The sequence below is a fragment of the Macrobrachium nipponense genome, chromosome 26, assembly GCF_015104395.2.
Source record: "Macrobrachium nipponense isolate FS-2020 chromosome 26, ASM1510439v2, whole genome shotgun sequence".
NCBI classification, from domain to species: domain Eukaryota; kingdom Metazoa; phylum Arthropoda; class Malacostraca; order Decapoda; family Palaemonidae; genus Macrobrachium; species Macrobrachium nipponense.
The window spans coordinates 55,507,771-55,522,770 of NC_087215.1; the positions used below are offsets into that span (position 1 = coordinate 55,507,771).

Genomic DNA, 15,000 nt, shown 5'->3' on the forward strand with positions numbered 1-15,000 from the left:
GGAAAAACTTCGTAGCAATTATTGCTCGTTTTCATTCGTTTTTACTATTTATTTTCTTTCCTTTTCTCACTTAACTCCTATATCTGCTACTCCTATCACTGCTACTTCTGTCGCAACCCTCCCTTCTCCTCCTCTTCCTCCTCCTCCTTCCTTCTAGATCATTTGAAATTGATGGGGAAACTTCTGGTTCCTAAATGGGCCACTCACAGTTCATTCCGGCAGTGATAAACAGCTCATCAAGCAGCCGTTTAGAGAGCATCTTCTGGGTCATGACACTTTTATGGAGGAGAAATGTCCCAGACATTTCCCTTTTAGAGCAGTTATCCCGACGTCCCATCTTTTTATTTTTATTCTTTTTTTTTTTTTTTTTTTTTTTTTTTTTTTTTTTTTTTACTTTAACTTATCTCGTCTCCTTACACTCTCGCATGATATTTTATTCAGTCGGCTTTGCCCCAAACGAGGAGGATAAAGGTTGGGGTAATGACCTTGCAAAGTCAACGACAGAGTAGTAACGAATGTTGCAAAGAGCCCGTGCTCTCCGGAGCAAGCGGCAATGAGCCAAATGATCTCTGAATGCCAATAAGGGATGCTACGATCCACGTTATTTCATCAATTTTATTTGATCTGATTTTAACAAGTTAGTCGTCGGGGCATTTCGTAAAATATTTTCCTAAGCATTTTATGAAATAAGCCGTTGGAAAAGGCTCCTCAAAACAGCAACCCCGACTAGGAATTAAGTTCAGAAGAAGAAGAATAAGAAGAAGAAGAAAAGGAAGGTCTAATTGTCTATGGTATACCCGTGTCCAACAATTAGCACCTAACATGACAGCATGCATACGATGCGCATAACTCACTTCAATGCATCAGAGGAAATAAGCTGATCTTGATTTAGACTAAAAAAGCTTTCCCTGTCTCGATAATGTCAGAAAGTAACCTTTCTTTAACCTTAAAGATTAAAGATTAAGTTCCAAGTTCAGCTTACAAAAATGGAATAGTAGTGGACATTAACTGTGTCAATCAAGAATGCTATAAAGTCTTAATTAGAAACCCTGTAGGCGAAGGTCAATTGTTACATTAAATTTTGACGTGGCAACTCATGAACGGAAAACTGGGGGAAGGGGCTCATCAGTTAAGCAACGTGAGGTTTGGACGGTACGTGGATGGGTGAACACCATTTATTGAAACTTATGACAGAGCAAATTTCCGAAACAGCTCTTTTAATACAAATATAACTGACTGATATAAAAAGCAAGTTATGTTAAAAGCAGATTCAGTTTTAGAAAGATGCAGACCATAAACATGTAACTGAAAAGAAAGACAGAACAATATTATCAAGAACACAGAGAGAGAGAGAGAGAGAGAGAGAGAGAGAGAGAGAGAGAGAGACTCATTTCCAAAGATCACCTCCCATCACGGCTTCAAAGTTTCTTCAGTCGATACTCTTCTCTTAATTTAATGTGTTGACCTATATCTCCGCTGCGCCTCCGAACGAGTCTTAAGATCTATGGTGACATTTATGACGTCAGTTTCATTACATGCTCTCTTCTCCTGGGAGGTCTCCTGAAGATCAGGCAATTTTTTTCTTTTTTTTATTAATTAAATCAGACGAAAGGTGTTAAATATTTTCTCTTATTAATTTAAAGGATTTTAGATATGCTGTTTATACAAACAAATGTGTACATATGCATACATACATACATACACATATAATACACACATAAACACATATATAAATATATAATTGTATACATATACATGTATGTAAAAATGTATATATACGTGTATATATAAATATAAATATATATAATATATATTATATATATATATATATATAAATATATATATATATACTATAGATATAAATATATAATATATATAACGTTTATATATACATATATATAAACATATATATATACATATATATATATATATATATATATGTATGTATATAAAATTTGTCTGTCTGCCTGTCCAATGCACTTTGTCTTTCGCACTTATGAAACACGCAAAGACCTGATACCGAAATTCAGTAGATTAAATACTCGAGTAAACAAAGCAAAGCCCCTCTGTCTGGACGTGGAATCAGTATTTACAAAGCTCCCGGCAAACAACGTCCTAGATTTCCTAAGAGAAAAAGTAACCTGTTACCAAGACACCTTCCTATAGTCGGAAAAACACACTTAAAAGTTACTCGAGCTTTGTAACCGGTAACGTGTTGTCTTTCAAAGATAATTCTGACGGACGAATATTCGGTTTTTTATGAACAGCGGGCCCGCTATCTCCCCTTTTAGCCATTCTCTATACGAAAAACTCTGAAAGTTCTATTTTTATCTCTACCGAACCCGACGACAAGATTTGGCCGAAATACACCGACAATATTTTCACATTCTTCCAATAAACTGACTCCGTGGGTTCTTATCAATGAATTCAAAACTGAATTAGAAAAGTTTGAAAAAAATAGAATCTTTATCGATATTATTAATAAAGGAATAATATAAGTGCAGTTTCACCGTATAGTGTAAACCACAGTTCTCTTTTTTCTATATTCATTTCCTCAGCTTTCAGATTACACTGAAGATTCGGGTTGCTTTTAATATTTTTTTCTGAGAAGGCTAAGGCTCTGCTCTCACTTACTGGGACAAAATATTTTATATAATCCGTAAACAATTCGCTTAGCTCCTGTACTCTCGTAAGCTATCGAGAAAACCACTGACAAAGCCAATGTAGTATATATTTTCAGAGCCACAAGTATACCAACTCCCATAAGTAGAGTGTGTCTATTAACACTGACTAGGAATATTGAACCAAAACTTTTTTTGTTTTAGGTATCCAAGAACCTTAAGTAATGTTTTGTTTAATGTATATAATGATAAGACACACTGAATCAAGCATTAACAAATAACCCTAAGAGAGACAAACTAGGCTCCCGTTATCGCAGAAGTCAGCAGAACTCAAAGATCTGCTAGCTATGTCCTAAGGAAAAATTCCGGTATTTCCGTTTATCTTCGACACTTTGGGCATGGCTTTAAGTCATCCAGACACGAGGGAATGGCACCACCGCTCGACAATAAAGCCAGATTTACCAAAGTATCTAGCAAATTATCACCCTTTCCTGAAGAGTTTGAATGGGACTGAGTAAATATGGCAACTGCTAATCGCCTTTCGAGTCTCAACCTTTTGTAGCCACACTATACCCGTACCAACAGTAGGGATATTCTGGATTGAGCAATCATGCGTCGAACTGATAACATGAACGTGTCAGAGAGACATTGCACGACGAAAATATTGAACAAAATTCCATTGAATCCTCTTACTAATAAGGCGTTATCCGACCCCCAGCTAAATCGGTGCGCGAATTAAAATCTACGGTCAAACAGCGCGTGGTTTCACCAAAGAAAATTAAAATAAATACGCTATATTTTTTTAGAAATAATTGTTCTCTGTAACAGTTTAATAGACACAAAATTTATTTTTTTACATTTTCATTCTAATAAATAAATCATAAATATCCTCTCATAAAATTCCTGTATCTTATACTCAAGGCGACACACATTTTTTTTATCTTTTTAGATTTTACTAAAGTGCTTCCTTAACCCAAAAACAAGAACAAAAACAACAACAAAATAGTTTGTAGGCTTACTCCCCAAGTAAACGAAAATTATGGCAGCAGTGCTAATCACCTTCGAGTCTCAACCTTTCGTAGCCAAAATATAGTACCTGTCAGAAGTTCAGTTGAAGACAAAAAAGATAATAACGCCAGACCCACCGTCAGGTCATCCCTGTCATCCTATAGGTTCACAGATAGGAAGTGTAATCCATCTCCTGTCAAGAGGAGTTCCTCGTTGGACGATTGGTTTTCGCGCTCGGCTAACAATCCGGTTGTCCGAAGTTCTATTCTCGGCGCGGCCAACGTGGAATCAGAGGAATGTATTTCTGGTGATAGAAATTTATTTCTCGATATAATGTGGTTCGGATCCCACAATAAGCTGTAGGTCCCGTTGCTAGGTGACCCGTCAGTTCCTAGCCACGCAAAAATATCTAATCCTTCGGGCCAGCCCTAGGAGAGCTGTTAATCAGCTCAGTGGTCTGGTAAAACTAAGATATACTTAACTTATCTGTAAGGAGGAGCAGCATGCAAGAATTCGCCAGGGAGATTGAAAATCCAAACCATTTCAGTCTATATACATATCTGCCCCTACATAAATATAGTTTCCAACAGCTCCTCTCATTTTCCATCGAAACGAAGGCCAATAGGTTTTGGTTGATATTTAGAGGCTTAATCAACTTTCTTAGTTTCTTTTACTGACCTTTTAGATAATAATATTAAATAGTTAGATTACAAAACGATTTTATGTATATATAAATATACATCACATTTTAGATAAAAGGCCCATTAAAACCCTCTGGTGTTAAGTTAGGGACTATATTTCGGTGGACTGAGTCCCACCATTGATAAGCGTGGTAGTCAGTCCACCGAAATAGTCCTTAACTTTAAACCATTGTCTCATTGGACCCTTTATACTTGAGACGTATCCTGTTTTGACATAAGAATTTATTTATATATATATATATCATATATATATATATATATATATAATATATATATATATAAGAATATATATATATATATATATATTATACAATATATATTATATATATGTATATATATATATTATATATATATAATATATAATATATATATACAATATAATATTATAATAATTTATATATATATGTAAATAAATTCTTATGTCAAAACAGGATACGTCACGAGTATAAAGGGTCCAATGAGACAATGGTTTAAAGTTAAGGACTATATTTCGGTGGACTGACTTTAAATACCACCCTTATCAATGGTGGGACTCAGTCCACCGAAATATAGTCCCTAACTTAATCACCAGAGGGTTTTAATGGGCCTTTATCTCAAATGTAATGTATATTTATATATACATTAAATCTTTTTGTAAACTAACTATTTATTATCTAAAAGGCCAATAAAAGAAACTAAGAAAGTTGATAAGCCTCTAGATATCAACCAAAACCTATTGACCTTCGTTTCGATGGAAAATGAGAGGAGCTGTTGGAAACTATATCTATGTAGGGCAGATATGTATATAGACTGAAATGGTTTGGATTTTCACTCTCCCTGGCGAATTCTTGCATGCTGCTCCTCTTACAGACTAAGTTAAGTATATCTTAGTTTTACCAGACCACTGAGCTGATTAACAGCTCTCCTAGGGCTGGCCCGAAGGATTAGATATTTTTACGTGGCTAGGAACCAACGGGTCACCTTGCAACGGGACCTACAGCTTATTGTGGGATCCGAACCACATTATATCGGAAGAAAGTGAATTTCTATCACCAGAAATACATTCCTCTGATTCCATGTTGGCCGCGCCGAGAATAGAACTTCTGATAACCGGATTGTTAGCCGAGCGCGAAAACCAATCGTCCAACGAGGAACTCCTCTTGACAGGAGATGGATTACACTTCCTATCTGTGAACCTATAGGATGACAGGGATGACCTGACTGTGGGTCTGGCGTTTGTATCTTTTTTGTCTTCCAATGAACTTCTGACACGGTACTATAGTTTGGCTACGAAAAGGTTGAGACTCGAAGGTGATTAGCACTGCTGCCATAATTTTCGTTTACTTGGGGAGTAAGCCTACAAACTATTTTGTTGTTTTTGTTCTTGTTTTTGGACTAAGGAAGCACTTTAGTAAAATCTAAAAAGATAAAAAAAATGTGTCGCCTTGAGTATAAGATACAGGTTTAATTTTATGATAGGAATTTTATGATAGGATATTTATGATTTATTTATTAGAATGAAAATGTAAAAAAATAAATTTTGTGTCTATTAAACTGTTACAGAGAACAATTATTTCTAAAAAAATATAGCGTATTTTTATATATATATATATATATATCATATATATATATATATATATACACACATATATATATATATATATATATATGTATATATATATATATATATATATATATATAAGATATATATATATATATAAGCTCCGTAGAATCAGACTCTCGTGTTTGGCTTATGATTCCTCTCTCTCTCTCTCTCTCTCTCTCTCTCTCTCTCTCTCTCTCTTCTCTCTCTCATTATACCAAGGGATTTACAAAGAGATCCTCCACATCCTAAAACTGATCTCTTGAAACATCAGTCTTCGAATAAAATCCCTTTGTTACCTCATTTATTATAGTCCTAGGCATCACAATCTTCTTTCTTTTTTCTACTTTCGTTCGTTTATTTTCTCTAATTACGTTTTAAAGTCTCTCTCTCTCTCTCTCTCTCTCTCTCTCTCTCTCTCTCTCTCTCTCTGCCTTCGTACCAGCATCGTTATGTGTATCTCCCCTTTCCCTCCCTCTCTCTCACTCTCTCTCTTCAAATCTTGAATAGGAGGCTTCCTTCCCATAATCCTACAAATTTCAATCCTAAAGCCAAATATCGATTAGGAAGTAGCCAGTCAAACAGCCAAGAAGATTAATGGCAGAAAAAAGGCCATCGAGGCCAAGGTCCACAAAATAGGACCTTGGCCGAGGATACATTCCTTAAGATACGGAAGAGGAGCTTTCTAAAAGTGAAAGGCTTTTGAATTCAATGCCTCATAGGCATCTGGGGCAACTGCTGGATCGTCTGTGTTGTTTGGAATGAGTCCAAATTTCAACACCAGTCTAACAGGCAGCCTCACGGCATGGCCTCGTGCTTATAGCAAGTTTCTTGTCACAAATTGCACGCGTTTCTGAGGAACAGATGAAGTTCATTTTAGCCTGGAATTATTCCTAGAAAAAAACAACAAAAGCTAGATTATTATTATTATTAATATTATTATTATTGACAATTAAAAGCCACAGCTTCATTGAAATAGCCACGACCCTCATACTACATGGAACCACTGTGGCTTTTCATTGTCAATATTATAGCCTCGTTACGGAGGTTCCTTAGTTCAATATTATTATTATTATTATTATTATTATTATTATTATTATTATTATTATTATTATTATAAGATGGACCCTATTCATATGGAACAAGTCCGGAGAGGGGCCACTGACTCGAAATTCAATCTTCTAAAGAATATGGCGTTCATTCGAAAGAAGTAACAGGCGGTAAAGGAAAATACAGAAAAAGGAGATCAATTATTAGAAAAACAGATAAATCAACAAATAAATAAATAAAAATGCAATTAATATATTACAATACAAGTTGAATTGTATTAGGGAAGTAGTGCATTGCATCTTCCCTTGAACTTCTGAAGTTCTAATTGTTCCTCTGTCCAACAGTGAGGAACAGAGGACCTCTGGAACTGCGAAGTTCGACAGCGATGCATAGATATGTTAACTAACCTCACAATCTGAATAGGAAAGGAGGTTGTCCCTTCCAAAGCTTAATAAGTCTCATTTTCGTGTTTTATGGGTTTTACTGATATACACGGAAAACGTGTATTTTATAGTAAGCATATGTCGTTCGCATATCACTAAAATCTTAATTACTTTCACGAGACACATATAATAAATTACGTTCTAAATGATCGGGAAGCTTCTGCCATAAAATTCTTATTTAATCTGCTCATTATTTCTTTAAGAACAAATTTTCATGGATTACCCAAGTGATGTTTTCAAAACATCACTTGGTAGCCCAATCTTATAGATATCTCAGCTTCTCTTATGTTCAGCTGGTAAAACCAGTTCTATTTCATATATTTTTTTTTATTCTTGTAAAACGCTAAACCTAAATTTCCCCAGATTCTAGGTTCTGACTTCTTTTTATTTGTTTTTTCATATGCATATTTTCTCTGAGAAATCCTTTGCATGTCAGTAATCATCCAGAATAATAAGCAAAGTTCGTGGCTTCAAAAGATTCTAATAAAAGCAGCGAAATCAGTCGTAATAATATTATTAGTATTAACAACTAAACCAGCAATAGCAGATCTTGTGGGGCAATTAGTAACTCCCTATCGCTCAGACATAAAGAACACGTCCGCTCAGATATAATGAACGCACCCTTAGGTCGGGTTGGCTACATCAAGCTCTCGTGACTGAGAGAACTTTGCAGACGTCCTTTCGCCCATCTCTCAGTCTCCCGAAAATACATTTTCTTCTTCGTTTTCGTCGATCTCTCCCTCTTACTTCCAGAAACAAGAAAACTTTACAGTGATTGCTGAAGAGAGGGTGCCATCACGAGTTGCGGAGAATTGCGAAAAAAAAAATGGTCCCAAAAACCACTTACGCACACAATCAGATCACTTATACGCCCACACGGCACGTCGTGAACTATGCTCTGTTTTTTTCCATCTGTCCACCCGTCTGTGGTGCTTGCTTATGGTACACTGCGTCCCGGGCTTTAGATAGTTACGCTATGTGTAAGTTTTAGGTAAATAAAAGGATATCTGGGTGTACATTTGCAACTGAAAAGTGTTTCAATAATTTACTGTATGCGAATTACACCGTTAATATTCGAAATAGGATATCATTACAATTGTTGAATGTAAGCTGAATGTAACTATCTAAAGCCCGGGACGCAGTGTTACCATACGCAAACACCACAGGCGGGTGGACAGATGGAAAAAAACCGAGTATAGTCATGTTGTATACTCCTGTTGCGTCTGTTCACGATAGTTGCGATTTATGTAGGTGATATTTAGTTGTCTATGGAGAGTCTCAAACAGAGTGGAGCAGAACTTGGTTTTAGCAACCTTATTTCATGACTTACTGAAAGTTTTCTGTACATCGTATATAATGCTGTAAGAAACTCTCACCCACAGCCCGGAAGACGCTCAGCCGCGGTCCATAAAATTTTCAGCCACAGCCCGATGGTGGCCTGTGTATGGGTGCCAGGCGCACGATGATGCTTAACTTTAACCTTAAACAAAATCAAAACTACTGAGACTATAGGGCTGCAATTTGGTATGTTTGATGATTGACGAGTGGATGATCAACATACCAATTTGCAGCCCTCTAGCCTTAGTAGTTTGTAAGATCTGAGGACGGACGGAAAGACAAAAAGCCATCTCAATAGTTTTTTTACAGAAAAAAAAGACTTCTCGCAAGAGTTCTACCATAAAAAAATAAAGGAAATAACGAAAAAAAGCCAGTGATAAACAGCTTTGTTCCTGGTGCCCTTTGGTTCCATTCCAGGGGCTCGTAACTCCGAGGCAAATCCTGAGGAGCTAATGAAGAAGGAAAGATGGGGTTGTAAAGATGGAGGGGAAGGAAGCCCCTTTATGATCGTTTCTCAGATTGATGACGAGAGAGAGAGAGAGAGAGAGAGATAATGTGTGCACAGAGAGAGAGATACTGTCTGGAGAGAGGAGAGAGAAGAGAGAGAGAGGAGAGAGAGAGAGAGAGAGAGAGAGAGAGAATGTTACTGACCGCCAGATTTTCCATTTTAAACAATGGAATATTTCCGTGAGAGAACAACTTCAAACTATTACAGAGGGCCAAGCAGACAGATGGAAAAAGAGGGCTTGAGGATTCCAGTCTGTAATCCCCAGACACGACGAACATAAAATAAAATAAAGCCTAGCAATTTAATGCGACCAGTAATGTAATTTACTACTTACCAAGTTTTATGGGTCCCAGTCTACGCAAATGACATATGAGAGAAATAAATTTTATACATTTATACATACATACGCACACACACACACACACACACACATATATATATATATATATTATATATAATATATATATATATATATATATAATATATATATATAATATATATATATATATACACGCCACGTACGCACGTATATGTACATATCATAGCGGATATATACAAATACATTTATATACATATATAATATATAGTATATACGTACATATACATGTTTCTCAGCTTTATCTATACATAAATACATACATAAATGAAAGTATGCACTCATAATTCATTCAAAATCTCGGGAGCGAGAGAGAGAGAGAGAGAGAGAGAGAGAGAGAGAGAGGAGAGAGAGAGACTATCATCGCCGGTTTTCCGTGCCCTTCTTATCTTCTCTTTTTCCTTCCGTTTTTCCAGAAAACGGGGGAAAATTCCAGAAGGAATCCAGTACAGTGAAGCAAGTCTGGAGAGTCATTAGTTTTCCAGACGGTTTATTTTCACAAGAATCTGGCAGACTGTTACTCCTCGCTATCATTACAGCGGGGATGTGGGGTCCGTTTTCCGGCCTGTGATCTTATCTTCTGAAGTATGTCGAAATACTATCTTAAGCTGCTATGCAAACTCTTTTATTGTTGTTGTTTTTTTTTTTTTTTTTTTTTGTTTTTTTTTTTTTTTTTTTTTTTTTTTTTTTTTTGTCAATCTGTCCGCCCTCAGATCTTAAAAAATCTACTAAAGCTAGAGGGCTACAAAATGTTATGTTGATCATCCACCATCCAATCATCAAACATATCAAATTTCAGCCCTATTCACTCGATAGTTTTTTACTTTATTTAAGGTTAAGGTTAGCCATGGATCGTGCGTCTGGCTCAGCTAGAGGTGCCAGCCGACGACGCATCTTGTTTCAATTTTCCATCAACTTCATTCTAATCTCTACATCCAAAAAATGCGTTGTCATAAAAAACTAGACCTAGTGCTAAATCATGTCGCTGGCTCGGTAACCAATGACAGCTAGGTCGGGAGATCGATGCTATTGGTTAAGATGGGTAAATAACGTCACAAGGCCAATCGGATTGCTTAAATTTCTAATGACTCGCCCTGACTGATTTCATCCAGATTGCAGCTAGAAATAGTCCTATATCATATAAACAAATGGGCTAATTTCACTCTTCCGAAAAGTATGTAAACTCCAAGGTACATTTACACTAGTGCCGTTTGGTGGAAAAAAAAAAAAAGGACAAAAGAGAGAAAAAAAAACTTATTTTTCTGAAGTTTTAAAGGTTCTACACTTAGGCCAACATTTCACAAGCCCTATGTTACGGATTTCTATCGGTGTCTGGCGATTTTCAGGCAACAAGAAGATACGAATAAACATTTTCAATAGCCTGCAAGATGTTACATTCTTTTTCCTGGCCAAAAGATGACCGACTGATTGTTTGTATAGAAAATTAGCGTCCCAGTAGCAAAGGTCGTTAGCGCCGTCCAAAAAAGACGAACAGAAAAAAGTCCGGGGATCATTTCCATTAAAATTTCTTCTTCCTCATTAATTATAAGTTGACGCAAAAATGGGGCCTAGTTTACTTTTCAGGAATGAGGGAAATATTTTTATAGCAGAAAATGTATAAATATCATCTTGCAAAAATATCGAAGAAAATTATATAGATTAAGATACATATATAGATATATTTGTGTGTGTGCAATATTTCTCAACTGCAAAAAACTAAAATTCTTTTTTTAATTTAACAGATGTCACAGACTACGAAGATGGCCCTACCAACATGTTTGTGCGACAGACCAGGGTAAGTTCGAATGTGGAACTTGACTGCATCATATTTGATAACTTTGTAACAAAGCCGTACTGCCTTTTTTCCGTCTGCTATTGAAATCTGTCTTTTTCTTTAACAATTTTATTGATCTGCTTATCTTTATTTACTTGCTTAATGGCATCATTTCATTTCTAACTATGTTCTTAAGTAAAACGGTTTCTTGGCTTTTAATTGCGCAGTGGTCGCACCTTTTACGGTTATAATTATAAATAATATAAATACAATACTTTCAAAATTAATATTAGTATATTAGTATATTTTTGTTACTAAGATTCGAGCTTATTTGCTCAGATTTGTATAATTTTATTTTCTGTTCACACAAAATCTTCAACTATATCTAGTTCCCATCAAACAGTTGATATCAACATACGAACATGCAGCAATTGGAAAAAAAAAATTTTCTACCGACAATAATAACAGGCAAAAATCAACCCATTTTTGCCCTAAGCGTATAGTCACAATATATTAAAGTCTCTTTGGTACAGGATGAATTAAATTGGCAAGGAACGAATGTCATATGCGTAATTAAATAGAAAATAATTTTTTCCAAAATAATTTTCTATCCATAAGAACTGGAGGCATTATATCGACAAAAAATAATTATTATAACGTTCAAAGGAGGAAAATTATTCTTGCAAATATAATATATATATATATATATATATATATATATATATATATATATATATTCTCAAGGAAGCAAGGGAGACGTCTTCTGGTAATTTAAAAAGGCTTTATTAAGCGACGTTTCGGGGTCCAGCCCCATCATCACGGCTGTAAAAAGGATTTCAATACACATAAATATAATAAAAAGACTCATCCTAATAACTAACATACATTTAAAATTCATAGAAAACCTACTACAATGCTAAGCAAAATTACCATATCAAGTGAAAAGAAAAAGGAGAAGACGAGTGACCAGAAGAAGAAGGAAAGGTTCCAAGTAAACATAGTTATGCCAGGTAAAGAGGGGTAGCGGTAGTTTGATTGTTTAATTTTGGAACTATTGTTTTTATGAAAAGCGATTCGAAAACCGCAAGCTCTTGAGGAGAAGAAGCCCGTGTAATGACTTTAAAGTGTTGTATTCTATATTGAATTGCATTTTTTTGATGTTCACGAATGTTCGAGAAATTCTGGTGAAGACAACCGGACACCTGTTCTATAACTCACCCGCCCCCCTGTGGCAGTCAATGCGGACCTTAAGAAGCCTACGTGAGGCCCCGACATAATTTCCCAAACTACATTTGGGACACGAAAATAAATAGACCGCATTGGAAGTCAGAAGAGGGCTCAGCTTTTCTTTTATACTAAATAAAGACCCAATAGTTAATGGGTTTCTTAAGATTAATTGGCTTTTTATGGCCGGACAATATTCACGTATTAAACGTTTAACTTTGGTAGAAAACGTTGTATCACTGATAAACGGGACACTAGCAAAGAAGGTATTCTAGGAGCAGTTGGTCTGTTATTTTTCTCTATAATTTATTATTTAAAAACAAAAAACTTGGTTAGGTATTTGAGAAACCTTAGCTGGATAGCAGTTATCGGTGAAGTACTGTTGTAAAAGAATAATCTCATTGTGAAATTCAGACCAGCCAGAGGAGAGAGAATATGCCCTGTGGAAGAGTGTATATAAAGCGTTTACTTTAAAGTTAAAACTACAAAAGCTGTAAAAATTTGTCCCTAGTCCAGTAAAAGTCTTTTTTTCTAAAAATTGAGGTGGTTAAAACCATCCGTATTACGTGACATTCTTATATCTAAAAAAGAGAGCTTATTATCATTTTCATAATCAATTGTAAACTTGATATTAGGGTGGGCTGAATTGGCAAATTGTAAGAAGGAATCAGCTCTGTCTCTGTCTCGAAAAAGAATAAACGTATCATCAACGTAACGGCAATAAAAGAGAGGATGATTAGCTAGAGGGCAATTGTCCAGCAACCGCTCCTCCAGTTTCACACATAAAAATATTTCGCAAAGACTGGGGCCTAAAGGACTGCCCATAGCCATACCATCACTTTGCTACAAAGACTTCCCATTGAAGAAAAATAAAGGCGGTGTCCTGCACTGGCCAAAGTTAAAAGCTTCTTAAAAAATTGTCATAATTAAAAACCATGAAACAGAACATCATTATTAGTGAAAATCTTGTTTAAAATAATTTGAATTGTTTCTTCCACAGGGATATTGGTGAACAAAGACTCTACATCAAGGCTAACCATAAAAAGATCCGAATCTTGAGACAATATTCTTTCTTTGAATTGTTCAGCATTTTTAATGGTATAATTATTATGGAGAGAACTCTGTTAGTAGCGGCACTAAGTATTTAGCCAACTTGTAATTGGGGGCGTCATAAGATGTTAGAATCGGTCTTAAAGGAACACCCTCCTTGTGTACCTTAGGAAGGCCATACATCACACCATAAGAACCACCAGTGCTGCTCAAGTTTTGATACGTATTATTGTTAATAATTTCCTGATCTAAGAGAGATTTCAAAAACCGATTGATTCTATCCTCACAACGGAAGATAGTGGCAAAGTCAGGACTACCCAAACACTGAAATTTCGTAGTGTCATTTAGGATGTTTTCAACTTTCTGTATATAATCAGTCTCATTGAGTAAAACAACACCTCTACCTTTGTCCGGTCTAATAATAATAAGGTTTTCCTGTTTCCAGATTTTTCAGAATTTCAAGGTCCTTTTTGTTAAAGAAAGGGGCTGGACCCCGAAACGTCGCTTAATAAAGCCTTTTTAAATTACCAGAAGACGTCTCCCTTGCTTCCTTGAGAATATATCTCGAACGATTGCTGTTTTCCTGTGATATATATATATATATATATATATATATATATATATATATATATATATATATATATATATAACAAAGATATTCACAGAAATATCCATTTCATGGCCAAACATTCATTCTTACGAATAACAATGTTTAACCGACTGAAACAAGTGTCGTTACAACCACATTGGACACCGAAACTTAAGTAAAGCTTTATATTAATTCACATTAAGAAAAAAAACAACCCCACGAGGAGAAACTATTCAAAAAGAGACCAAAATGCAAGAAATAATGACTGCAAATCGTCAATTAGTTTCCCAATCAGACGATGCGCTGCCATTGTTTCAGGAGAACAATAACAGAGGAAGACTGAAACAGAACCATTACTGGTGCAATCAAGACTTAACAGTCTCACACACAAAAGGAAAGCCACACGTTTGACACACACACACACACACACACACACACAGAGAGAGAGAGAGAGAGAGAGAGAGAGAGAGAGAGAGAGAGGCATTACTGAAGGGTCCTTGCAGCGTCCCTTCGGCCCCTAGCTGCGACCTCTCTCATTTCTTTTACTATACCCTCCGTTCATAGTCTCTCTCTTCCGACCGACTTTCTACCTTCTCTGAAAATTGTCTCCTAATGCAACTGCGGGGTTTTCTTCCCGTTACACCTTTCAAACCTTCTTACTGTCAATTTGTGAATGGCCTCAGAGGTCCCAGTGCTTGGTCAATGGCCTAAATTCTATATTTTATTCTGTTACAGT

The 15,000-nt window shown here is 35.7% G+C and overlaps 2 protein-coding genes across 3 annotated transcripts in view; one reads left to right on the forward strand and one right to left on the reverse strand.

Moving 5' to 3' along the window:
• LOC135200282 (antifreeze protein Maxi-like) overlaps positions 1–15,000 on the reverse strand; it is a 300,869-nt gene that overhangs the window by 128,734 nt on the left and 157,135 nt on the right. The window lies entirely within an intron of this gene.
• The window catches only part of LOC135199838 (indian hedgehog B protein-like), a 135,273-nt gene that overhangs the window by 82,763 nt on the left and 37,510 nt on the right, over positions 1–15,000 (forward strand). For both annotated transcript variants that reach the window (XM_064227976.1, XM_064227977.1), the window contains exon 3: positions 11,370–11,422. In XM_064227976.1, coding sequence (XP_064084046.1) covers positions 11,370–11,422 — 53 coding nt within the window. The remainder of the gene's footprint in view (positions 1–11,369; positions 11,423–15,000) is intronic.